The 24,973-nt window shown below is 39.4% G+C and overlaps 2 protein-coding genes across 5 annotated transcripts; one reads left to right on the top strand and one right to left on the bottom strand.

Moving 5' to 3' along the window:
• Positions 1–2,468: 2,468 nt before the first annotated feature.
• Positions 2,469–4,481, bottom strand: MOCS3 (molybdenum cofactor synthesis 3). Its single transcript, XM_079127566.1, has one exon. It carries the CDS (start codon positions 4,326–4,328, stop codon positions 2,946–2,948), a length of 1,383 nt encoding a protein of 460 aa, XP_078983692.1. The 5' UTR covers positions 4,329–4,481; the 3' UTR covers positions 2,469–2,945.
• Positions 4,482–4,483: 2 nt separating this feature from the next.
• On the top strand, positions 4,484–22,988 carry DPM1 (dolichyl-phosphate mannosyltransferase subunit 1, catalytic). 4 transcript variants are annotated; one of them, XM_079127567.1, is made up of 9 exons: positions 4,513–4,792; positions 7,354–7,453; positions 10,456–10,489; positions 12,892–12,968; positions 13,053–13,078; positions 15,112–15,222; positions 18,184–18,252; positions 21,591–21,705; positions 22,686–22,988. In XM_079127567.1, exons 1-9 carry the CDS (start codon positions 4,632–4,634, stop codon positions 22,788–22,790), a joined length of 798 nt encoding a protein of 265 aa, XP_078983693.1. In that variant the 5' UTR covers positions 4,513–4,631; the 3' UTR covers positions 22,791–22,988. The 4 variants fall into 4 exon arrangements, with proteins under 4 accessions (XP_078983695.1, XP_078983693.1, XP_078983696.1 ...); XM_079127568.1 differs by having other exon boundaries at positions 4,605–4,792; positions 15,127–15,222; XM_079127569.1 differs by lacking the exon at positions 18,184–18,252 and having other exon boundaries at positions 4,484–4,792.
• The last annotated feature ends 1,985 nt before the right edge of the window (positions 22,989–24,973 follow it).

Genomic DNA, 24,973 nt, shown 5'->3' with positions numbered 1-24,973 from the left:
TTGAAACTGTAACACACCCACAGGCTCGATGGAACATTTAGGCCTCAGTAGAAAAATAAGTAATCAACCATGAGGCAAAATGAAACCACCATCAACTGTGATTTAGGTCTTTTTCATTTAGGCGAACCTGGAGGAAGCTGAGTGTTAGGGGGAGGCCTAAAGCTGCTTCAACAATTTAACACCTGCGTCTTGTGTTTTCCATTTATAATTATAGGTTAGTCATCACGGGCAGTGAAAGTTACAAAGAAAGGTATATTTTTGCGGAATCATTTTAGTGTCATTGAACATCAATTTAACATCTGTAAAATGACTTGAGATTCATAATTTCAGAAGACTAACAAATTGAAACTGGGATGGTACATATACTATCAGTCTATTTTTTTTCCTTTCATAGTATTTTGATGAATTGGTGATTATATGTAATTTCTTGCAGTGTACCTGCATGATAGATCACCAGAATGAAGATGTGAGTGGGTAACAGAAACAAGTTTACAAATGGTTACTTTTGGAAATTTGTACCTATAGTGTTTCAGACTGAATTATACCCATAAATTCACACTTAACACTTAAATGAATTAAGTTAAAAAATACTAAAAGATAGATTCAGTATTATCTTTAAAAATAATTTTATCCTTTTAAACATTTATTTCTATCTTAAGAAAACAAAATGTTTTCAAAGTATCCATATTATATGAACATTATGATCACACCGGTTTATATTTTTGCACTGTGGTTTGAACCCAGGGGTGTTTTACTACTGAGCCACATCCCCAGCCCAGTTTTTTTGTTTGTTTGTTTGCTTTTTGAGACAGGGTCTCACTAAGTTCCTTTGGGCCTCATTAAGTTGCTGAGGCTGAACTTCTGAACTTGACTTGTGATCCTCCTACCTGAGCCTCCCCAGTAGCTGGGATTACAGGCATGTGCCACCACACCTTGCTTGTCATTCTTTTTTGCAGTGCTGGGGATTGAACTCAGGGCCTTGTGCTTGCAAAGCAAGCACTCTACCGACTGAGCTATCTCCACTGCTCTTGCTTGTCATTCTTAACAGCCCATGTGTTTGAAAAACCTTCCACTGTTTGGGGAAACCCCACATTAGGAACTCTGCCTCCCCACTGCAGACATGGGGACTCATTCCCAACTGGGTCATAGGAATGTGACGTGGCAATGCCTGACCTGGTAATTCGGAAAAGAAAAACCCAGCAACTCTCATCACAAGGTCTGTGGCAGAAGCTATGGGCCTTCTGGGTGAGCAGAGGCCAGCTCAAGGAAGATTAATGATGGCCATGGTGGCAGTTCTCTCTAGTGCCCGATGGGGCAGTGCAGTTTGATCTTACGGGCCCAGTTCCATACGCGATTCGGGGCGTCATTCCTGGAAGTACAGCCTCAAGTCTGTCCCACAGTCTCAAAAGCACCTCCCATCACTTTAAAACCCCTCTCCCCACTTAATCAGTCAGTCAGCTTCTGTGGCCCAGTCCCACTGACAGCCAGGTTTGCAGGAACAACGACACACTGCCTGAGTTTAGGACATGAGTTTTCACTTGATTGTTCCCATATACACATTAATCAGCTTTCCCTGGAATAAGTTGAAAGACACAAGCTGGCCGCCATTCTCTCCGCTCCAGGTCTCAGTCACTTGCTTCCATAATGTCTTGTCTTTTCAACAAGTAGTTGAAAGTGACCTGCTCCAACCTCTCAACAGGGATTATACCTGTTCAGAGAATGAGTTACAAGGTCCTGCAGTTAGAAGCGATGACTATTCTAATTTTGAATTAGATAATTCTTAAACAATAAGAAGGTAATTAGGTAATTCTTAAACAATATGATCCTTTCATAATAAAACCAGACTCTGTACCAGAGGTTGCAAATTGGTGTGGAAACCTGGCCTACAAAGGGTTCTGTCCTGCCCACAATGCTTTTTAACTTTTTTTTTTTTAAAAAGGATTATTTGTTGCCAGAGATACAAAGACTTCACAATTACATCTGTGATTTCTGCTCTCTTAAGCAACAACAAAAAATTCTGATTCTGGCCTGCTGCAACAAGCAGATGGAGGGTAGAGGCCCCTTTTGACAGGCCATGTGTTCTTCGACTGGCCACTGATGTACAAGTGCATACCAGATTTTTACTTTTAATTTTGTTGTCTACATTGGAAGCTGGGTATGTGACCTGCCATTTCATGAAAGTGTTTTGTAATAAGTAAACAAACATAAAAACACCTACAATGTATACTGTTATAAAATGCTGGAATAGAGTAAACCAAAATAGAAAAGGTAATTAAAGGGGAAGAGGTGAAAAGAAAGCTTGGACTGGAAGATTTCAAAGCAAGGCAAACACTAATACGCAGTTTAGAAGACGTATGTATAGAACATAAGGTGGCCATCGAAGCTCACTACAAGAAAATTATTAGCAACTTACGAGGGAAACTGACAGACTACAAAGGTGGTTTATTTCAATAAGCAGTAAAGATCTCATTTTAATTTGAAATGCTTAATAGTATGACCACTTCCCAGATTATTAACACTTTACATATTAAACACTTATTTCTGTAGGATATATTCTATCATTTGAAGTAGAAATAAAACCCAAAGAATATCTTATTAAACAACAAACTGACACCAAATATATCATCTGTGATCAATTCAGTAAGACTAAGTTTATATCCTAATTACCGATGTATGATCTAGAGTTTCTGATTTGGAGAGGCGAAAAAATGCAAGTCGGGTAAAAAACACAAAATCCTATCACATGACATCTGATGTTCAAGACACTCTAAATGCTGAAAATTCAAGATGCCTCTCAAAGACAGCATTATAACCCATTAATATCAGTCATCTGATATATTACAACTAAAAAGGAGGCTGTGTAGTCACAGATAAAGAATGCTGGTTCTTCTACATTATTGAAAAGATGTAAATAAATTCATCTTTGAGGTATGCTACCAGTCACTTCAGTACTGGGGAAATGTCCCATCGACTTTGGCAGCCCAGGCCATAAGTCCCCCCACAACATCCTGAACCATGAAAGAGTCCGACTCTCGGGCTGCTGTTAAGGACTGCAGGATCCTCACGGCTTTCTGGGAGTCATTTCCTAGTTTGCAAATCACATAAATGGGGAGCACAGCCCCTTCCTGGATGGCCCGTTTCCCTTCCTGGATTGCTTCTCCCAGGAGTTTCAGGCTTTCTGCATCCCTCTGTTCCAAGTGTCTCAAAGGGATGTGTAGGGCATGAGGCAAACGACAGATGTCCACCTCCACTTGGGGCCTGACATCCAGCAACAGATGGGGTGCCCCAGAATCCAGAAGTCGCTTATAGTCGGTGACAGAAACCCGCTCCTCTGGGCCCAGTAACTGCAGGGAACGGCATTTATCAGTGGCTGAGGAGCCACAGAAGGCCTCATAGTCCTGCAGGTCAGTAACGGTGGGGCACTCCCCGCAAGCTGCACAGTCGGGTCTGCGCCTCCGCAGCCGAATGCAGCGGAAATGCCCTCTGAGGGCGTCGAAGAGCAACAGGCTGCCACTGTAAGAGGGACCCAGACCCGCAGCGATCTTCAGCACTTCCAACGCCTGCAGGCAGCCCAGAACCCCAGTTACTACACCGAGCACCCCACCGTCTGCACAGTTGGTCACCGTCTCTGCCGGGGGTGGTTGGGGGAACACGCAGCGATAGCAAGGCCCGCCGTCATAGTGGTAGACTGTGATCTGACCCTCCAAGCGGAGGGCACTGGCCGACACGAGAGGACGGCCGGCCAGCACACAGGCGTCATTAACCAGATAGCGAGTGGGCACGTTGTCTGAGCAGTCTGCCACCACGTCGTAACGGCGGACCAAGTCGAGGGCCGTGGCTGGGGTAAGCGCCTGAGCGTAGGGCACGCACTCCACAGCCGAATTGAGGCGGCGCAGCGAGGCGGCGGCGGAAAAGGCTTTGGCCTGTCCGGCCAGTGCTTCGCCATGCAGCACTTGGCGGGCCAGATTGCTCATCTCTACCACGTCGTAGTCCACCAGGCCCAGGCGGCCCACGCCGGCTGCTGCCAGGTACTGCGCCAGCGGGCAGCCGAGCCCACCGCAGCCCACGATTAGCACAGACGCGGTGGCCAGGCGCAGCTGTCCTTGCACGCCCAGCTCTGGCAGCACTAGCTGCCGGCTGTAGCGCAGAATCTCGTCTCGGGACAAGGCGGCCTTGGGCGGCAGCGGCGACGCCGGAACCAGCCGTTCTGGCTCAGACTCTTGTTCTGCCAAAAGAGCTGTCGCCAGCCGCTGCTTCAGAGAATCCAGCTCCTCCTCACGCTGGGCAACTTCAGCCTGTAAGGCGAGTACCTGCTCCCGGGCAGCCATGGCGACCTCCTCCGGAAATCGTCGTGAAGCGCACTTCCGTTTCCGGCTTACCGTCCCCTAGCGACTGGAATAGACTAAAACAACTTCATGAACTTGGGTGAAGACGACAAATAGGTAGGCATTTCCTGAAGAAACCTTCCGAATCAATTTAAAAGGTTCACAAATCCTGTGTACTTCCAACTGGAACATACGGAGGGCCTAGAGGTACAACTCAGCCACACGGGTCACCCCCCCCTTCCCGGATTTGGTACGGTCCGCGCGGCGTGACGTAATTCCGCCTCCGGCGTCCCGCGCTGTTCCGCCATGGCCTCCGTGGAGCCGCGTCGCCCTCCTGCCAGCTCTCGGCAGGAGCCGGAGGGGCGCTCCGGGCGACAGGACAAGTACTCGGTGCTCTTACCCACCTACAACGAGCGCGAGAACCTGCCGCTCATCGTGTGGCTGCTGGTGAAGAGCTTCTCCGAGAGGTAGCGCGCCCGGCCCTCCTCCCCGAGGACTGAGCTGAGCTGGCTTCCCCGGACTGGGTGGCGGCGGTTGGCTGCGCGAGGCGGCCCTGCCGGCCTGCCTGGGGCTACGCAGGCAGCCTCGCGGAGGCGGCCGCCCGCGAGCAGGAGAGGCGGACCCTTCCCGGGTGTTCCCGTGCCCCGGGTTCTCGTGCCAGCTCTCGGGTTTCGTGAGACACTCGTTGTCGTTGTTACGAATGCCTCTCGCCCCCGCCCGCACCCTTCCTCTTAAAGGACTGACCCCCACTTTTACTTTGGGGCGCAGCTGAACGCCTGACGCCTCTCCCTCGGCGGTCACGACCGGCCGCGGAGCCGGGAGCCTGGGCGGGCGCGCTCGCCCCGCGCCGGTGCCGCGTGCTTATGTAAGCGTGGGGTTGGGGCGGTGCGGGCTGGGGAGCTGCGGCCCGCAGGGTCAGCTCTGCAAAGGGGAGAGACGGGCATCTGCCCCGGTCCCTGGTGGATGTTTGGTGTGGTTGTTAGAAACCAGAATTTTGGGGTTTGTATTTGGAAGTGTTGCGCAATTTAAAAAAAAATCCAGAGTCGTGGTGGTTGAGAGTAACTTGTTTTACGGTTACACAAATAGGATCATGCTGCGAAGACTAAAGATTTTTTCCATAGCAACACGTACAAACGTGGCGTATTATTTTGAAGAGTTAGGCGATATTACATATGACTATGTTGTTTAACCGGGTCATGTCAGTAACCAGATTATGTCCAGAGGTGTTTTTTTGTTTTGTTTTGGTTTTTTGCTTTACAAATGAGAATAAGGATTTTGCTCACGTCATGTTTTCCAGCAGTTAGAAGAATGCTTGCTTGACACGTAGTGAATTTTCCTTTACTTAATAAATATGGCAGCAAACGCTCATGGGATCAGCCAACCTGAGTATTGCTAGACTTACATTGTTGGAAATACTTCGTGGTGGAAACCACTGATGATATGATCATATTTCTTGGAATAACTATGCACGTTTAAGGCCCCTCAAATTTTAACTCATTTCTTTTCCATTTAGTTGTACGTCTTTTTAATTTTATTCTGTAAGCTTTTTCCAAATTAGAGAAATTAATCATGTAACTAATCTTGTTCCGGTTTTATATGCTGAATTTTATGTATATATACACATATCTACACACACACAACGTACACGTGTGTGTATATACACATATGTACATATGTATGTGTATTATGAAGTTCACATTTTTTTTAATGGTTTTTGGGCATGCTTTTTTTTTAAAGTTGTCAATTAACCTTTATCTTATTTATTTATATGTGGTGCTGAGAATCAAACCCAGTGCTTCACACATGCTAGGCAAGCCCTGTATCCCTGAGCTACAACCCCAGCCCTCTGGGCATGCTTTTAAAGATCCAAATGAAGTTTACTAAAGGAAACCATTACTTTCTTCTAAGGTGCAAATGACATTAAGTCACCTCAGCTTTATTTAAGCTTCCTCACCCTAAGGTGATTTGGCTGATTTGAAGAGGGAGAGGAAAGTTTTGTATATGAATGATTCCATTTTTGTGTGTGTGAAATATGCGTCTTTCAGCATTTTCAGAGAATGCTCATCTTACTACTTGGCTTGTAAAGTTCTGTTCTCAAAGTTGGTGGGAAACCGAAGTGACCATATCTATTGGCGAATAGATTGACTGTTTTGTTTTTTCAAAGTTTGCTGGGCTCTTTCCGTCAGCAGTGGGATGTGTTTTCTGGTTCATTTCTTTCATATATGTATTACAGCAAAATCAGGAGGAAGCAGTGTTTCCTCCTTCCTTTCCCCCTTAGCTTTGCTTTGTCTCAAAGGGGGAGGTGGAGGGAAGCATGCTGGTGATCAAGGGTACATCCATAAAGTATTTACTTATTCATCAAATATCGTGTTAGCTTGTTTTTAAAATAAAAAAGAAACTATCATGTAGAGTTAATAGAAAGTGACAGATGTTGAAGCACAATAAAATCTGGTAATTTCTGTGCTTTTTAATTTGGTAGTGTAGGTTAATGGGTGCAACTGTTTGAAACGGGTTTAAAAGATTATGAAATCATTCTAAACTTTAAGAGTGAAGTTAAGTCAGATTTATTCTTGATATTTAAATATGCTTTTATTAAACTAAAAAAGACAATCAGAATACTCAATTTGATATGAGTTGCCATTTTAAAGTACTTTGAAATATTTTATATATCTAAGATTTAATATTAAGATTCTACATTTTCATTTTGAAAGTAGGTAAATAAAATTTCATAGGATATCATATATGATATGTGTGTATGATAAGTGTATATAAGGTTTTCTAACTAAAGTGTATTTTTCTGTGGAAGAATTTTTCAATATCTTGAGACATCATAATAGCATTTTCCAGCAAACTACTAGGTTTGAAGGTGAAGTATTAAATGTTTGACTTTAATTTGATACTTGAAGTTTTCTTTAGTGACTAATATGGCAGTAAGTCTTCACTTACACTGAGGAATCAATTATTAAATTATTTTTAAATTTGAGAAAGTCTCCAAACATTAATACAAATTCAATTTTTTAAATTTTAGTGGAATCAACTATGAAATTATAATCATAGATGATGGAAGCCCAGATGGAACAAAAGATGTTGCTGAACAATTGGAAAAGATCTATGGACCAGACAAGATTGTAAGTTAGATGAGCATTTTTCTGTCATATGAATTGTGTTTGTGCATAGGAAAGATGGTAAATGAACAATGCTCAAGTACAGTCTATTTACCTAGAACTGAAAAGAAAAAGAACTTATGCCCTTGAAAATGAAATGCTTTTTCATTCTGCTTAAAATTTTACGTATCATTGGTATGTTGGGTCAGTGCTAATTTTAAAGCAAAAGAGTAAACTTTTGGTTGAATGCTGTTTTTATGACCAATTTCTGCAAATAAGTTTTCTTTGGCAAAATTAAAGCATGATGTTCAATTTACAAGGAGTTTTATAGAACTGAGTTGCAGTTAGTGTGAGTCTTCGCCCTTTATGTACTCTCATTCTTTAGTGGAGAATACTACTTGCAGCTAGGTGCTTGTAGGTGAGAAAGGTGATTGGGTTTTTTGTTTGTTTTTGGTACTGGGGATTGAATGCAGGGACACTTGATTACTGAGCCATATCCCCAGCCCTATTTTGTATTTTATTTAGAGACAAGATCTCCCTCAGTTGCTTAGCACCTCGCTTTTTGCTGAGGTTGACTTTGAACTTGAAATTCTCCTGCCCCAGCCTCCCAAGCGATTGGGATTGCACACGTGTGCCACCGCGCCCAACAAGGCGACTATATATGTGAAACACAAATAGCTTTTTAGAGCATTTGGCATTTTCATTTTTGTATTTTTAGCATTATTTTGTAATTTTGTATTTTTAACTGTTCTAGGGACTGGGGATATAGTTCAGCCAGCACCACTGATTGATTGATAGATAAATAAATAAATAAAACTGTTCTAAAAATAAAATGTAATTATGTTGGTTATATTTTAAAACATCAAACATAACTATACATTCAAGAGATTTGGCTACTTAAGAGTATTGAACTTTATCCCCATACCAAAATATCTTTAACAAGGTCAGTACTCCAACTAAATAACAGATAATTCGTAAAATAAGAGCTATAAATGACCAGTAAACGTGAAAATATTGAACCATGCTAATAATTGCACAATAAAAGAGTATAATATCCCTTTCTTAGTTGAAGATTTATTTTCTTCTTTTTAACCCAGTGTTTTTGAAAGTATGGTAAATGGTTGGATTCAAATACTATTGATCCTAGAATAAGTTGACATAGTTTTTCTGAAATCTCATCTGACAATAATGTCATGACCTTAAAAAATATTTATACCTTTGATGTATTAAAGTATACAGTGGGTTATAAAACTGCATGTGTTTTGAAATACAGTAACATAATTTACTTGGAATATTTTTTACTAATTTTATTTTTTTCAAGATTGCCTGATAAAAATATTTTGCAAAGTAAGTTTCTTGTTGATCAAATTACAGTATTTCACAAAGTGTTTGATAAATAAGCATATTTCACAGAATATGTGCCTGGCACTCTTGTAAGTGTTCTACATGAATTCACTGCTTATTCCTCATGCCAACCCTTGAGGGGTTCTGTTGTGCCCCTGTGTACCCAGGATTCAAATCAAAGCAGTGTGACTCCAGAGTCCAGGTCCTATGTGCCATCTATTCTGCCATACATAAAAAGGAGCCGTTAGATTGGTGTGAGGAAGCAGAAAATGATCCCGGGAATGTGGAGAGGTGGGGTTAAGGGTCTGAAAGTAAAGCACACTAAATAGAAACAATTTGAACTTAGTACAAAAGAAATAAACAAGCATATTGTTATAAAACATAAATATCACCTGTAAAATTGAAGTTGTCTTTGATGGACATTTTCTGATCTGCATTCCAGTCCTTTCCCCAGAAGAGACTCAGGTCAACAGTTTATATGTTTTCTTCTGCACAGGTCTGTAGAACTAGGTAGTGTGGTAGGGTTTTTTCCTTTATAAGCACAATCACTGGTACTTCTAATGTTATCTTGTAGATGTTACTGTATTCCCACATTACTTTTAACTTTTCATAATATTGTTTAATAATTGATAAACCTTTGAACATTCTGAAAATAATAAGTAATTAAGTGATCTTTATAAAAAGGAATTACCAGCTAAAACAGGATTATAGAAAATGTCATTGAGCTTTAAAAGTTTTTCTTGTTTAAGGTAGACACCAGTGTTTTGTCACTAATGTATCAATCACAAAATCAAATAAAATTTAAAATCTGTCGTGTCTTTTTAGTGACTTGTAATTGTAGATGACTGAATCTCCTCCCTTTAAGGTCTTATTGGACAGGAATTATTTTATCCATCTTTGTTCCTCCCCACAACCCTTGCGTGTTGTCAAAAAGAAAAGAAATCCCTCCTGCTCGAATTGAACTGAGAAGGCTGTGTTTAGAAATTTGGCTGTCTGTGGTGACCTGCTCATACACAGCCACATGCAGAAGGGGCAGGATATGCTCACTAGTTTCCAGCCAGAAGGAAAATGCTAAACAGTGAAGTCAGAGGCCAAATATAAAGCAGAAAGTTTACAAGACTAAGTAATTGAAAAACTGTAAGAAGTGGGGGAAGAACTTCACCTTTTTCTTAGGAACATAATTTGTTCTTGGAATGGTAGAGAATGAGATGAAGTCATCTATGTGTGAAGTTAAGATTAAGTTGATGGAGGAAGGGTGAAGTCAGCATTGAAAACATGGGGAAATAGAGTAAACATGGCCATCAGCTATTCTGAAAAGGTATGGAACAATGAGAGCGTCAGTTTTGTAGGAAGGAATCAGAAGGTATTATTTTTAAAATGCAGATGTAATAGATGTAAAGTTAGTATTGTTGAAAATATGGTGGCTAGCCCCAGGAAAAAAATGGTTTGCCTATAGAGTTGGGGATAAAGAATATTGCTTTTCCTCCAAAGCTGCTTTAATGCATTTGGTTTGTTACCACCTTTTATTTTTTTTTACTTTGACCAAAAACGTTAAACATGCTCCACTTTAAGGTCTAATAAGTGCCTTGTTTCTGTTAAGATGAATACACACTTAAGCAGGAGTAAAATAAAATTTAGTCAGATTTTTTTATTGTGTTGAAGTATTGTTTCTTATCCTACAGCTTCTAAGACCACGGGAGAAAAAGCTGGGGCTGGGTAAGTAGACCCCCTAACCCTCCTTACACCTGCTACTTGCCTTGGTAAAATTATCCAGTGTGTAATTTCCCAGTTTGGAAAAGAACCAAATATAGTAATTGATTTTTAATGATCTTTATGACATTTAAATGGTTTAACTTTGGTTACCTGTGTTGTCAGTCAGGACCTACTCAGGAAAACAAACTACCGTAAGTCTTTGAGTATAGAGAATTTAATACAAAGAATTTGGTTCACAGATGAAAGAACTGCTGAGAAGCCAGAGGAATAGTGCGGGTCCTTAGAGATCTATAACAGCTGGAGGGTTGCTTGCTGCTACCTGTGGATGGAGCAGTGAAGGGGACTGGAGGAAGTTAGAGCCCAAAACCTGTTCTGCCCAGAGGGAGGTAGAAGGATCGGGTGGCCATGGGAAATAACCAGTCAATGCTGGGACAGTAAGAGAGGGAGGACTCTTAGACTCTCCTTTTTCCCCCCTTGCAGTCTTACACCTGTACCTTTCAAAGCTCTCTGTAAGCCAAATGACAAAAGAACCTGGAAATGTGGTTTCTGCGATAGAGCATACAGTAGGGAAGGACCGGAAAAAGAGTGTGACACCATGGACCAGCACGCTGCTTTAGCTGTTAACCTTTGGATACTCTTCAACTTAAAAGTTTAAAAGTTGCTTATTTTTTATTTCTAAAAAAGAAAGATTTTTCCAGCTTAAACATAGGACATTATAGAATATCTCAAATGAGCTCAGTAATTGAAACTCTGAATGCCTTTATTTCTGCCATTGCCTTCAGTTGCCCATGTTGAGAATTGGTATACTTAATGAAAAATTGGGGGATCATAGAGAAAGTATAGTTCTTAAAAACTGAAGCTGCTGTTCTGAAGACTTTCTGTTCTTTGGCAATATCAAATACTCTCAGTCATTTCCATGAAAGCTGCCAAGAAATTACCATAGTTCCTTCTTCCCCCTCACCCCAATTCAGGGAAGTTTTATTTTTAAAGCTGTAACTATTCAATTAAAAAACGTAGTAACTTTTTTTTTCTGGTACCAGGGATTGAACCTAGGGGCACTTAAAACCACTGAGCCACATCTTCAGCCCTTTTTATATTTTATTTAGACACATGGTCTCACTGAGTTACTTCGCACCTCCCTAAGTTGCTGAGGCTGGCTTTGAACTCAAGATCCTTCTGCCTCAGCCTCTCCAGCCACTGGGATTGCAGGCATACACTACTGCGCCCATAAAAACACATAGTAAACTTTTAACCTATTAGCATCTTATGAGTTCTTAAAAGAGCTCATAGGATACTAATAGGATACTTATGTTGTTTTAAAAAAATTATTTCTAATTGACACATAGTACTTGTTATGGGGTACAGTGTGACAGTTAAATATGTGCATAAAATGTGTAATGATCAGATGAAGGTAGGCATGTCATTCCTTTTTGTTAGGAACATTAAAAATTCTATTTTGGAATGTGCAATAGTTATCCTACTGGGCTGTGAAATATTAGAAATCATTCCTCTTAATTGTGATGGTGTAGGGCTAGAGAATGCAGGAATTTCCAGATCCTGCCCTTGACCAGCTACGCTACCTGCCATGGTAGACTTTAGGCATAAAAGTGGCTAAATACTTACTGGCAGTACCTTTGGCCCTGGAATGTCAGTGTCAAAAGGAGGGGTTTAGCGTACCATGCTGTGTGTAGAAGGCACTCAGTGGGTAACTGTGAAAATGGACTTAGACTGCTGGTAGAGCAGAAGCAGAGAAGCACATTAGGTAGTATAGTCACCCAGGCATCAGAAGATAGTGTGTAGAAAGCTGGAGAAGATAGACAACAGAAGGGAATTGAGAGATGGTTGTCTGTAGAATCAATAGGATAAGAGTCATTGATAAAGTCAGGGAATCAGAGATCATCCCTAGACCTGTGGATAGAACACTCAAATAGTTGGTCATTTCCTGAAAGGTGCCTATTAAAGGATTGGGTATTTAGGGGGTGGTTTTGGAATGTTATATTTGAGATTTTTGTAATATACAAGTGGAGACAGCAAATAGGAAGCTGCTATAAAAATCTGGAACTCTGATATCTGGCCTTATCAGTGTCTTGGAAGTACCAACACAAATATGACTTTTTTAAACCATGAAAATGTAATTTTTATGTATTTTGAGACAGTGTTACTATTTCTTTGTTAAAATATAGGTGGGATCTAGTAAATGACATCTGAATGTGGAGTGGGTGACCAGCCCCTTCTCAAATATATGTGTAAGGCATGTGAAGTATATACTTCAGATGGAAACAGACCAACTGATAAATAACACTTTAGAGAATTGATACTGCTTTCTGAGTGCTAAACAATTTTCTCCCTGTTCAAAGGTATATCTGCTGATTTTCCTTAATGGATATAAATGCTTTAATTTTTAGGAACTGCATATATTCATGGAATGGAACATGCCACAGGAAACTATATAGTTATTATGGATGCTGATCTCTCACACCATGTAAGTGGGATTTTTTTTTATTAGCTGTTTATGATAGTTTTAGCCTGTTTCACTGACTTACTATTTATTCTTTCTAAATTTCAGCCAAAATTTATTCCTGAATTCATTAGGTAGGTACTGTTTCTAATATTTGAAAGAATTATGATTGAAATCATTTATCTTATTTTGATTTTGGGCTTATTTCCATTTTTCATGAATTAAAAATGTACCTGGTATTTTAAGTTCACTTTTAAAATACAACCAACATACAGATTTAAGACTCACAAATGTAGATATGTAACTGAATAATATAATTTAGGAGCCCTGAGAGATGAATGAACAGATAATTCCTCTGTTATCTAACTTTTAGAGCACAAAGATTAAAGGTGGCTTCCTAGGAAATGGACGGAGCCTTGAATCATTAGAGTAAGACACCATGAGCAGATAGGGTTCACTCTGGGAGTGCCTGGGTAGATATGATTCATTCTCATGTTAGCAGAGAAAGTAGCATGACTGTCTGTAGATACTAAAAGGTATTTTATTCATTACACTTTTCTAATTAAAAACTCTGAAATAGAAACAGAAGGAAACTACTTAAGCATGATTAAGATGACCTAGTCCTAACACCAGTGTTGTGCTGAATAGTGAAATGCTGAGTCACTTCCAGTGAGTTCATGCAAATAGGTAGGCCAGCTCACATTAAACGTGGATTTAGGTAGTGCAGTAAGACAAGAGTTTAGTTAAATATTGATTGGTAAAGGATACAAAACTGTGTTTATTTGCAGGTGATATAATTATATTCTTAGAAAACCCAGGAGACCACAAAACCATGAATAAATCTCTGACAATCAGATCATGTCACCCCCCTGTTTAGAATATTCACAGTTTCCCTGAACACCTGGGGGGAAAGTCCAAACTCCCTTGTCCCTCCAGCTCCTATGTGACTGGTTCCTGCCTTCATTTTCCTGACCTGATCTTGTGCCATTGCCCATGCTCTCCAGGCCACAGCCCTTGACCTCTTGTTTCTGGGCTCTCCCAGAGCTGAAAACCTATCTCACTGCACCATAATGGCCAACTACTGCTCTTTGTTTAATCTCTACATAAAGTTGCTTAGACCTTTTCTGTTTAGCTCTAATACTCAATGTCACCTTTGACCTATAAGAAAATGGAACTCTGGGAATAGATTTTCTATTCCATTTTGGGTGAAAGACACAAGCTAGCCACGTGTAGAATAAATTCAAATGGCTAATATGAGAAAATATTCACCATCAGATGCAAAGAAATGCATAATAAAATAGCTGTTACCCATTAGTTTGTCAAAATTTTAAACTTTTAGAGCAGTTACATCCAGTACTAATAAGATTTTTTAAAAATGGACACACTCAAATATTGCAGAACAAATTATGAGTTGCTGTAACTTTTGGAAAATGATTTCTGCAGTATCTGTTAGAATTTAAAATATGAATAAACTTTGGGTAATTTTAGTATATTCCATTTTGGGGAGTCAAGGCACAATGGTGTATATTTTAAGAATGTTTATTGTAGTATTATTCATTGTGGTTTTTTTGGTCACTGGGGATAGGGAACCCACCATGAAAACAAAGATGTCTGACTTGAATGGGTTGAACACTTTTTGTGGCTTTTAAAAAGAAGAGGGGAGCATTCTGTTGACCTGTGAAGATGTCTATGATTCTGTGATGTATATTATTAACTGCCAAAAAGGAAGTGGACTTTTTTGGAGTCCATCTTTGTAAATGTAACCAAAAACTTGGGGGAGGGAGTGTCTTTGATTATTTTTTATATGCAAAGGGAAAGATCTAGAGGGATACCAGCCTGTTTTAGCATTTGTTTACTTTTGATGGGAACGGGCATGGGGGGATGAACAGAATGGAAGGCCTGGGAAAACTTATAATTTTACTAACCCTTTTAAGGGTAGTTTTACATGGTACACTCAGCAAATAGTACTATATTGTAGTTTTCCTTCATTCAAGATAAATAAAAGAAAAATAGTGAGGTTTGAAGCCCCCATACTGGAAGGTCTTTCAGTAAATAATTCATCTGTTTCCTTAGCATTGTGTTTTTTCTCTGTTTCTATTAAAAGTTCTGTTTGTGTAACTTACAAAAATACCTGTTGAACTCAGTAGTTTTTTCTCATTAACAGTTTTTTTTTTCCCTACAGGAAGCAAAAAGAGGGTAATTTTGATATTGTCTCTGGAACTCGCTACAAAGGAAATGGTGGTGTATATGGCTGGGATTTGAAAAGAAAATTAATCAGGTATATACATGTAATTTCTTTCTTCATGTAACAACTAGAAACAGTATTCTGAGGAAATTACATGCTGCCTTGGTTTGTTCTAGTAAGTATTCCCAGGTAGCTTCTTACCTACACTTTTTCCTTTGCTTTGAGTATTTTATTTTGGACATAAGTTACCACAAACATATGAACTTTTGATAGAAATGGTGTGGTTCAGCAAAAATTACTCTCCTGGACCTTCAGTTTTGATTTGAGTGAGTTCATCTATATTTTGGGACTGAGTAGGTAGGGTCCCCCCTACACACGTTTGTATTTTTATTACTTTAAGTAAATAAATATACCAGTTTTTACTAAGCAACATAAAGTAATGGGGCCCTAGAGTCAGACACACCTGGGCTAAGATCCTCTTTGTCATTTACTTCCAATTTTAACCTTTTCTGACCTTTCTCTCCTTCATCTTAAGATGGAAACAAAACCTACTGTTCCAATTTTCTGTTACTGACTTAACAGACCGTCCCAAAATTCAGTGACTTATAATAACCATCATTTCTCACAACTCGGTGGATTGGCTGGTGGTGTGTCTGCAGGCTCTGCTTGGGGTTGTTCACATAGATCCCTCCACTGAGGGTCAGTTGTGCTGGCAGGTCAGGCTGTAACTTCTGGCAGTTGGTGCTGCTTGCTGGCGAAGGAGTCTCAGTTTTATGCAGGTCTCTCATCTCCAGAAGGCAGGTGTAGCTTCTTCTCCAGGCATCCTCCGGCAGCATCCAAGGGTACAATAGTAGAAGCCGTAAGACCCCTTGAATGCTGGGCTCTGGGGTTCACACAGGGTTGGGTTTTTTGGTCAAAGCATTTCATGAACAAGAGATGGGAGCAGGAGAAATCCCTCCTTTGATGTGAACACCACAGAGAACATTTTTCATATTTAATATGCCTGACTTTTTCAGGGTTGTAGGCAGATGAGATTTATTCCTTGTCATTGGTACCTTTTATTACCCATTTCACTCTGGTTGAAGATTGATTTAAGTTCATCTCAGTTCTGTCTCTACTAGAATCTAGGGACCATCATTTAGAACATTTAAGAATCTTTGTCTTATGTAAAATGGAGTTGGATAAGGCAGTGGTTTTTGGTCCTGCTAAATATTGGAATCACGTAGGGAGAAAATCATGTACAACTACACTTATTTGTCATCCTTTCCCCCCACACACTGCAGACCATTTGATGAGAAACCAAAAGTAGGCCAAGGGCTTCAGTGCTCTTCACAGACCGCCCAGATGAATGTTGTGCAACCAGCGTTGAGAACAAGTGAACTTGATCTCTAAAGGCACTCTGAATTTGGTCTTTTACCTATGATTTAAAATTAAGGACTCCCAATCACAGACACATTACATCCTTTTATTGTACCTGATACTCATTGTTAATGTCTGCTGCAATGTCTTGGAGTATAAAGTTGAGGTCTCATTAGTATGATACATATTGTTAAATTGTGTGCATGTACGAATATTTAACAACAAATCACACCACTATGTACAACTATAATGCACCAATAAAAAAATGTGGAAAACAGAAACCTCAAGGCTTGAGTGGCTCTTACAACATGTTAATTGAAAGACCCCAGTTTAAAAATACATATTGCCTAGCATGGTGGCACACACCTGTATTCCTGACTACTTGGGAGCTAAGGCAAGAGGATTGTTTTGAGTTCAGCCTGGGCAACATGCAAGACCTCTCTCAAAAATAAAATTTAAATACACTGTCTTGCAAAGATGTACAAAAGCATATACACACATACATATATTCCTTTGCTTATACCCATTTGGGATGAGAAATAAACTATATCCTGTAATATTTTTATAGGTATTAGAAACAAATTGAAGGAACATGTTTTTGTTAACCATCATCCCACCCATATACCATACATAACCTTGGTGATTGGTATACAGACAGTCTTACCTAGGGAGGCTTGAACTTTGGAGAGAAACCTCTCACTTCAGACTGTCCCAGGAAACTTTTTCTGAACCTGAACAGGCTAAAATAGGTGCAACACAAAAGTCACTTTCTTTAAACACTTGATATCTTTTGAAATGCTAATAATAGCTATTAATCACTGTTATCTTGATGATACTATTGTGTTTGAAATAGTTACTTTGAAGTCATTGTTATGGACTGAGTGTGTTTCACCAAAGTTCCTGGGTTGAATCTAGAATCCTAAATGTGTTGGTATTTGGAGAAAAAGCCTTTGGGAGGTCTACAGAGGGTGAGCTCCCTGGTAGAATTGGTGCCTTCATAAGAAGCGGCTGGAGAGCTTGCTTTCCTCCCCTGTGTGAGGATACACAGAGCCAACCCTTGATCTTGGATTTCCCAGCGTCCAAAACTGAGCAATAAATTCCCATTGTTTAAGCCACCTAGTATATGGTATTTTGTTAAATACCACTGGCTAAGCAGATTTAAGACTCAGGAAGTAAATCAATTTCTAGAGATCATTAAAAGCCAACATTCTCATACTTACATACCTTTTTTAAATAAAAGTACCATTTTTGTACAGACGAAGTGAAAATTCAGTCTTTTTTGTGCTGATTGGAATCTGAAAAGGAAACCCTTACCAGATTCCTCTTTTTTTCCTTCTGATCAATTCCTTATCAAATTCCTGATCTTTTTCTGTCTGACAGACATTTATAATTCTAAGTAATGACCATTGCTAATATCAGTTCTATTTTCTGTTTTTGTTCTTAGCTAAAGTTTGAATGAATGGTTGCTTTATGGGTCTTAAGTTCACTTTCAAAGAATAAGAGTCCCTATTTTCTGAAAAATGAATATCAGGTCTTATTTCACTAAAATTTTCTCTTTGTTAAGGAGACAATATTTTTGTGGAATTCATGCTGCATTTATGAAATTAGCACTGTTAGCACTGTGCTCTGGGATATGTTTCTTGTTTTTCAATTGTATTTGTATTTAATAAAGAATCTGATTGTTTTATTTGACAGCCGTGGGGCCAATTTTATAACTCAGGTTTTGCTGAGACCAGGGGTATCTGATTTAACAGGAAGTTTCAGGTACAGTGAAAATTTCTATTTATAACTTCTTGCCTGAATTTCTTGCATTACAATGGCTATTGTAAACAAATGCTTTACATTCTGCCCTGTTTCTGTCCTGGAATGCTAGAAGGACAGACTGAAATTCCTTAGAAGCTGCTTGTGAAGCCTAAACATCTCTGAAGGGGAAATACTATACTTTTTTCTTTGAAAGTTGAGAGCATGGCTTAGGTCACTGTGGTGCTTACCCCTTAGTATTAGGCTCAGTTGCTCATGAGGAACATTGCTGGGAGGTCTTTGGGAATGTGCTACAGAGAACAGCATGTATCCCAGGAGTTTTCTACAGTTTTAGGAATACTTACAGTGTGCCTACAGGAAAAAAAAAAAAAAAAACTTAAAACTTTTACCATTTATGTAGAGCTTTTAGTGCTTTTAGTTACCTTTTCTCCATATAGATTTGGTGGGGAATGGGGTGGCAGTGCTGGGGATCAAGCCCAGGGACTCAGGCATGCTAGGCAAGTAATTAGTTTACCACTGTGCTACTCCCAGGCATATACACACATGCATGCACGCACACATAGTACATACATTGTGTGTGTGTGTGTGCACATACGTATGCTAGGGGTACTGAACCTAGGGCCTTGCACGTGCAAGGCAAGAGCTGTACCACTGAGCCCGTGCCCAGCCTTATGAATCGCTTTGTGTGACCAGGACAAATGATGATTAAAGATTGCCAGAATTTTTTTTCCCCCAATTTCTTAAATTAGAAAATGCCTTCTCTTTTAACTTAAGTCCCAAACCCTCTACATTACTTAATTTATGTTACTTATTATTTACTGTTTCCTATTAAATAATGTTTTTTTTCAGGTTCTTTAAGTGTCAGAATTCGTACACACAAATTAGTTGTTGGCTGAGAATTCATACACACAAATTAGTTGCTGGCTGTTGAAGGTCACATAAAAAGAAAAAATAGACCTGTATAGCTAACAAGTAAGTTGATTAGAAGGTAGAGCTTGGGCCAGGAGGTTGGTGAATGTCTATAATTCTGGCAATCTGGAGGCCAAAGTAGGAGAAACACAAGTTTGAGGCCAGCAACTTAGGGAGACCCTGTCTCAAAATTAAAAAAACTGAGCTACACTGGGATGTAGCTCAGTGGTAGCACCCGTTTAAAAAAAAAAAAAGAAAGAAAGAAAAAAAGAGCTTGGATGTATAAAGAAAGAAGTTCTATAAATATACCCTTTCAATTCCAAATTTAAAGAGGAGGAATCATGTGTGATCTGATTAAGATCTCTGGTTGCCATGCAGCAGTAATACAAAGAACAGTGGCACTCTCAAACTCTGTATGGAGAGGGAAGGCAGTGTGTATTTCACAGGCCAGTGTGATGGTTTTGAGGGATCCCCGAGCAGCTCAGCTCGTGAGTCATGGAGATAGAGGTTGCGAAGAACAGCAAGGATGGCAAGGTGAAGCTAGGGAGAGGCCTGGGAGTTCTGGATCTACGTGGCTAAAGAGGGAAGGGGCACGTTCTATAGGAGTGACAGCAAGCATCAAGTGCTGACGAAAGTGAGCCCACTAATCCCTCAGCTTTTTAAGTTCAATTTGTCATTCAACAAGGTTGTCATTAGGTCCCTAGAATTAGGAAGAAGGTAGACTTGTAAAAAATAGAAAAAGGAATCTCAGAAAGCTTGCAGTTTGGTATAAAGCCATTTAATAGCAAAGACCAGCTAGACGTTCATCATACCTGTGGGAACATGTGCTTACATATGTATCATTTTAATTTGTTAGCCATAGTTTAAAAGATACTGTGGGAGGGGGCAGTGGAGAAGAGGAAGGTAGCACTGAAGAGAAATGTCTTAGAAAATGATTCTTAAATATCTGGGCTCTTAATCTCAGTGACTTGGGAGGCTGAGGCAGGAGGTTGTAAGTTCAAAGCCAGCCTCAGCAATTAGTGAGTCCCTAAGCAATTCAATGAGACCCTGTCTAAATAAAAGATACAAAGGGCAGGGGATGTGGCTCAGTGGTAAAGAGCCCCTGGGTTTAGTCCCCAGTACCAAAAAAAGAGAAAGAAAATGAAAATGATTCTTAAAGGGAAAGAAACCATAGCCCAATTCTACTCTTAAAGGCAGTGCTAAAACATGTCCCATTCCTGTCATAGTCCTTCCCACCCCACAATCCTAATCCTCCCTCCCTCACTTAACATCATGTGACACATGACGTTTAGTTTTCAGTTCACTCCTAAAACATAGTAAGACTGTGTAAGTAAGTATCACCACCATCCTATTCTCCCCTCTCCATATTTATTACAAATCCCTTTAAATTCCTTCAGGACCTTGGCGGGAAAAGGAGTGCACACACTAAGCTTTCTTAGGTTCCTCTCAGGGCTGTGCTGCCTGGTGTCTTATACACACTTAAAAGCCAAAAGGTAGTGATAACCTTAGAAAATCCTGGGGGGAAATCTGGATTCCAGGTAACACATTTTAGGCCCAGGTGGTCTTAACTTGTCAAAGAATAAAGTTATGCCAAACTGCCTAGTAAAGGTATGAATTACTGCCATCCCTACCCACTAATAAAAACAAAAACTCTTTGGAAACAGCTCCCAGCTATTCGCAATTACTGAAGAAAGTGATTCGCCCACACGACTTCCCAGTTCCTCTCTCTGGCTTTGTAAATCTGTCAAGCTCAGTGTTTGACCTGCAGTCCACCTAAAGGTTAAGCTGCATGCTGGCCCCTTGCTAAGTGTCTGTAACCTCAGTGGGTGACAGCTGAATCCTACCAGGATCCCCTGTTCTGTGACGCCTCAGTCCCTGTCCTGACCTAGAGGCACAGCTCTTCCTAATGGGAATCTTATTATCCTAGGGAAATTCTTAAGTAAATCTTGGGAAATGGACATGTGTGGGGAAGTGCCAGTAAGTTATTGGATTCTTTCTTGACTTGTTGTATATATTGTTAACGCATTATTATCTGTCAATTGTATTTCCAATATTTGGAACAGTTTTTCCCCTTTCAACTTTAAATGTAAAGTTTTAGGAAATTTAAAAACTAAAAATAATAGGTCGTTCTGTATCAAATGATTCACTTTACCATGATTTAGCAATTCCCAGTAGTGTATGATAGGAAGATGATTCTCTAAAAGATACTGAGAATCCATTTTCCAAGTTACTCTAAACTACTTGGCACATATTCATGACCTTTCTTGTTGTGAGACAGAAGTCTCGGAGTCATCAAGTATGAGAACTTTTCTGTGTACCAGTGGCTAGTGAAAGTTTCATACTTGATAAATACCAGTGAACTCTAGAAGCTCAAGGTACATGTAGGCAAGTGAACTCATCCAGATGTTGATATATATTCTGATTTCTTACAGATTATATCGAAAGGAAGTTCTACAGAAATTAATAGAAAAATGTATTTCTAAAGGCTATGTCTTCCAGATGGAGATGATTGTTCGGGCAAGACAAATGGATTATACTATTGGTGAGGTATGTAACTGATAAGAAGTAGTAACGTCATATTCCCCATAAAGGAATAGTAAGGTGTAGGCTTTTTGTAATAAAAAGTTTAGCTTTTTAACTACTAAATTAATGTTGTGGCTTCCAGTTGTTCAGAATGTCTCCGCACTAAAGGGTAAAAATTCAGATCCCTTTTGTATGTAATACACATGACCTGAGATTTCAAACATCTGAAGACAGCTTTTCCTTCTAAATAATGGTACCTCCTCCATCTGAGCCGTATCTTCTGACCAGTCAGCCTGTTTTGAGTGCCTTAGCTGCTTTTTCTCTCAGAGCCAGCAGTTTACCATACTTTGACATGAATGATGAATCCCATGTGCCCATTTCCATTGTACAGGGTGGGAGACCTGTGATATTTCAGTCTATCAGTGAGCTCTTACTAAGACTCTGTTCACAGCAAGAAAATAGCTACTCTAGAATGCCACTTTTCTTGTGGAAGTTATAAGGTGTTTTTTAATTTTTAAAAAATTTTTTTAGTTGTCGATGAACCTTTATTTATCTATATGTAATGCTGAGGATTGTACCCAGGGCCTCACATGTGTCACGCAAGCGCTCTGCCACTGAGCCACAACCCAGCCCCATGAGATTTTCAACTTAATGCCCAAACAGTAACAGCTACACTGGACACACTGAAACAGCTCAGTGAAGGACATCATACATTTAAAATGTAGTTTTTCCTTGAAACTTCAGTAATCCAACACAACATTCAGGGTCCGTGTTTTTCAAACAGTTGTAGATTTGATTCTTACCACTTATTTTTAGATGAAAAATGTGTGTTTAAAGGCTTGGTAATGCACACAGTTGCTTTATGAATCCCCTTAATTCTGAACTCAACTGAAGGACTTGGTGTAGGACTGATCCTTTTTCTGTTTCATTAATAACGGTTGTATGCCTGCTGCACTCCCTAATTTTTTTTGAAAACTGACGTTAATGTATATTTTTTTAACCAGGTTCCAATATCATTTGTGGATCGTGTTTATGGTGAATCCAAGTTGGGAGGAAATGAAATAGTCTCTTTCTTGAAAGGATTATTGACTCTTTTTGCTACTACATAAAAGAAAGTTATTCATTTATGCTTACCGTGTTCATTTCAATTTAAACATAAAAGAAGCCTGGTTACTGATTTTTATAAAACGTACTCTTAAAGCATGAACCATGAGGTAAGGAAATTTTCATGCAAATCTTTTTTTTTTTGGAGAAACTCCAGTTTATATTTCATATTAAATAATTATATCAAATTAATGGTTCAACAAGCAATGTTTCAATTTTCATTTACATCTTACTGTATTAAGATCTATAAATAAATGTATACGGGTTTTTTTGCAAAAAATGTTGCTGCTTTCATTATAGTATGTGAATTCAGAGATTCTTACATGGAACAGAATCTTGAGTATTTATAAAAACTAGATTCATAGCTCCCTATACCTAGGAAATGTCAGAAGAGAAAGGTTCTATTTATAAGTAAGGCTGTTTGCATTATCAGCTGAAAAGAAGTACAAGTCTGCCCTTTTCTTCAAAAAGTATCAAATTTCTTAAACCAAATAATACACTTAGAGCAATTGGGGTGAATTGATGAAGCATTCCATCTACTCACAGCAAGTCTGTAAAGTATATATTGTTCATTGGAAAACAGTTGGCAGCAGGTGATTGTGTAGCTGGTTTTTGTTTTGTTTTGTTTTTAAGCAATAACCCTATCAGTAAAGAAATTTTGCCTTGCTTTATCTCAAAATCTTTGTTTATATATTATTTCCAAACCCTCAGCAAAGCTCATATCTTTATTAATGTGTCAAAAATGTCTTCCCTGTAGCTCTTTATCCAGAAAAGGTTCCTCCAGTTAAAATGTAGGATAAGTTGTACTGTAAAACCAGGGCAAATATTCCGCTTTACCTACCTTTTCTAACTACGTAATTCAAAATTATCAATTCTTTAATTGTAGCCTTGCTTTGGGGTTGTGCAGTATATTTTAATTTGAGTAAGGGCATACTTTGAGCAAATAGGCTTATCATCTAGTTGACTTTCTCTTGCAAGTAAAAGGAAGAGGAGGTGTCTCTAAGTTACTTACAGCTAAGTAACTTACTTAGTGAACAGTATTTATTTATTACATTTTCCTGGCTTAATTTGGCTACTGAAGAGAAATTGAAAGTCTGATTTGCCTTACTCTCTGATCCTACCAAAAATCAGTACTAGACTAAAACCTTCAGTGGCATTTTGAACATTAAAGTCTCTCCCCGACTCCCACAGTTAAACCCAAAGCAAGCCCTCCAGCGGAAGTGTTGCCGTGTTTCTTCTGCCCAAAGCTGTTTGGCTAGCCCACTAGGCACCACCTTTCCTTAGGAAGGAACTTCTCTTATCATCAAGAACAACTAGAACTTCACCAGTGCTTGATAAACTACTAGTTTTAAGCTGTAATGTGATTGTGATATTCTCTATTTATTTACTTATTTGAGCTTTGAGTGTCTGTTCTCTTTAAATGGAGTTTCCAGCAGCAAGTATACATGGAACAGAAATTAAGTAACCACCTCAGAGAACCTACTGTAGAGAAAGTGTTCCTTCCAGGCCTCACTAGAGTAGATTCTTAAAAATCTTTTCAATTCTTGTTCCCACAATCATTATAGCACTATCACTATTGGAATTCACGGAGAATGGTTGAGCAATGAACACTCTTTCACCATTTGGAAGTCATTTAGAAAAGAATCTGAACTATTTAGATGCATTTTTTGTAGTAAATCTGGTGACTTAAACACTGAAATCCTTTTAAACATTTACATCTGAACGCAGCATCCCTTTTTGCTTCATAAATGAGACCGTGGGTGAAATCCAGATGTTGTTCTTCGTGTCTGTTTCACTGTATGAGACCTAAGTATATCTGAGGAAAACGAAAGATAAGCTTGTTCTCGCTTATTTCATAGTAGCTTTTGCCTGTCTTCCTGGATGTGTGGATTCTTCACCTTCCGTCCTCTGGCTCAAGTGCTTTGCCCGGCCACTCTTAACAAAATTTTCTAGCTCGTTTTCCATTGCGATACTGACTTCACTTTTAAAGATGTATTTTATCACGATAGCATATAAAATACTGGAATACTGTGTTAGATGAAAGACAGGCTGTTAGATTTCCCTAGCAGTCCTAGACATTGAGCTGTATGTAGCCACAGTTCATAGACTTTAAGTCAGATTCTCTTGGTATGGTAAGTATGGTTTGAAATCTTTTTACTTGTAACTTAAACAGTATTTACAGACCACA

This window comes from Sciurus vulgaris, assembly GCF_902686455.1.
Source record: "Sciurus vulgaris genome assembly, chromosome: 2".
NCBI lineage: Eukaryota > Metazoa > Chordata > Mammalia > Rodentia > Sciuridae > Sciurus > Sciurus vulgaris.
The sequence above is the reverse complement of the archived record's forward strand: the minus strand, read 5'-3'. Positions and strand labels throughout refer to the sequence as shown.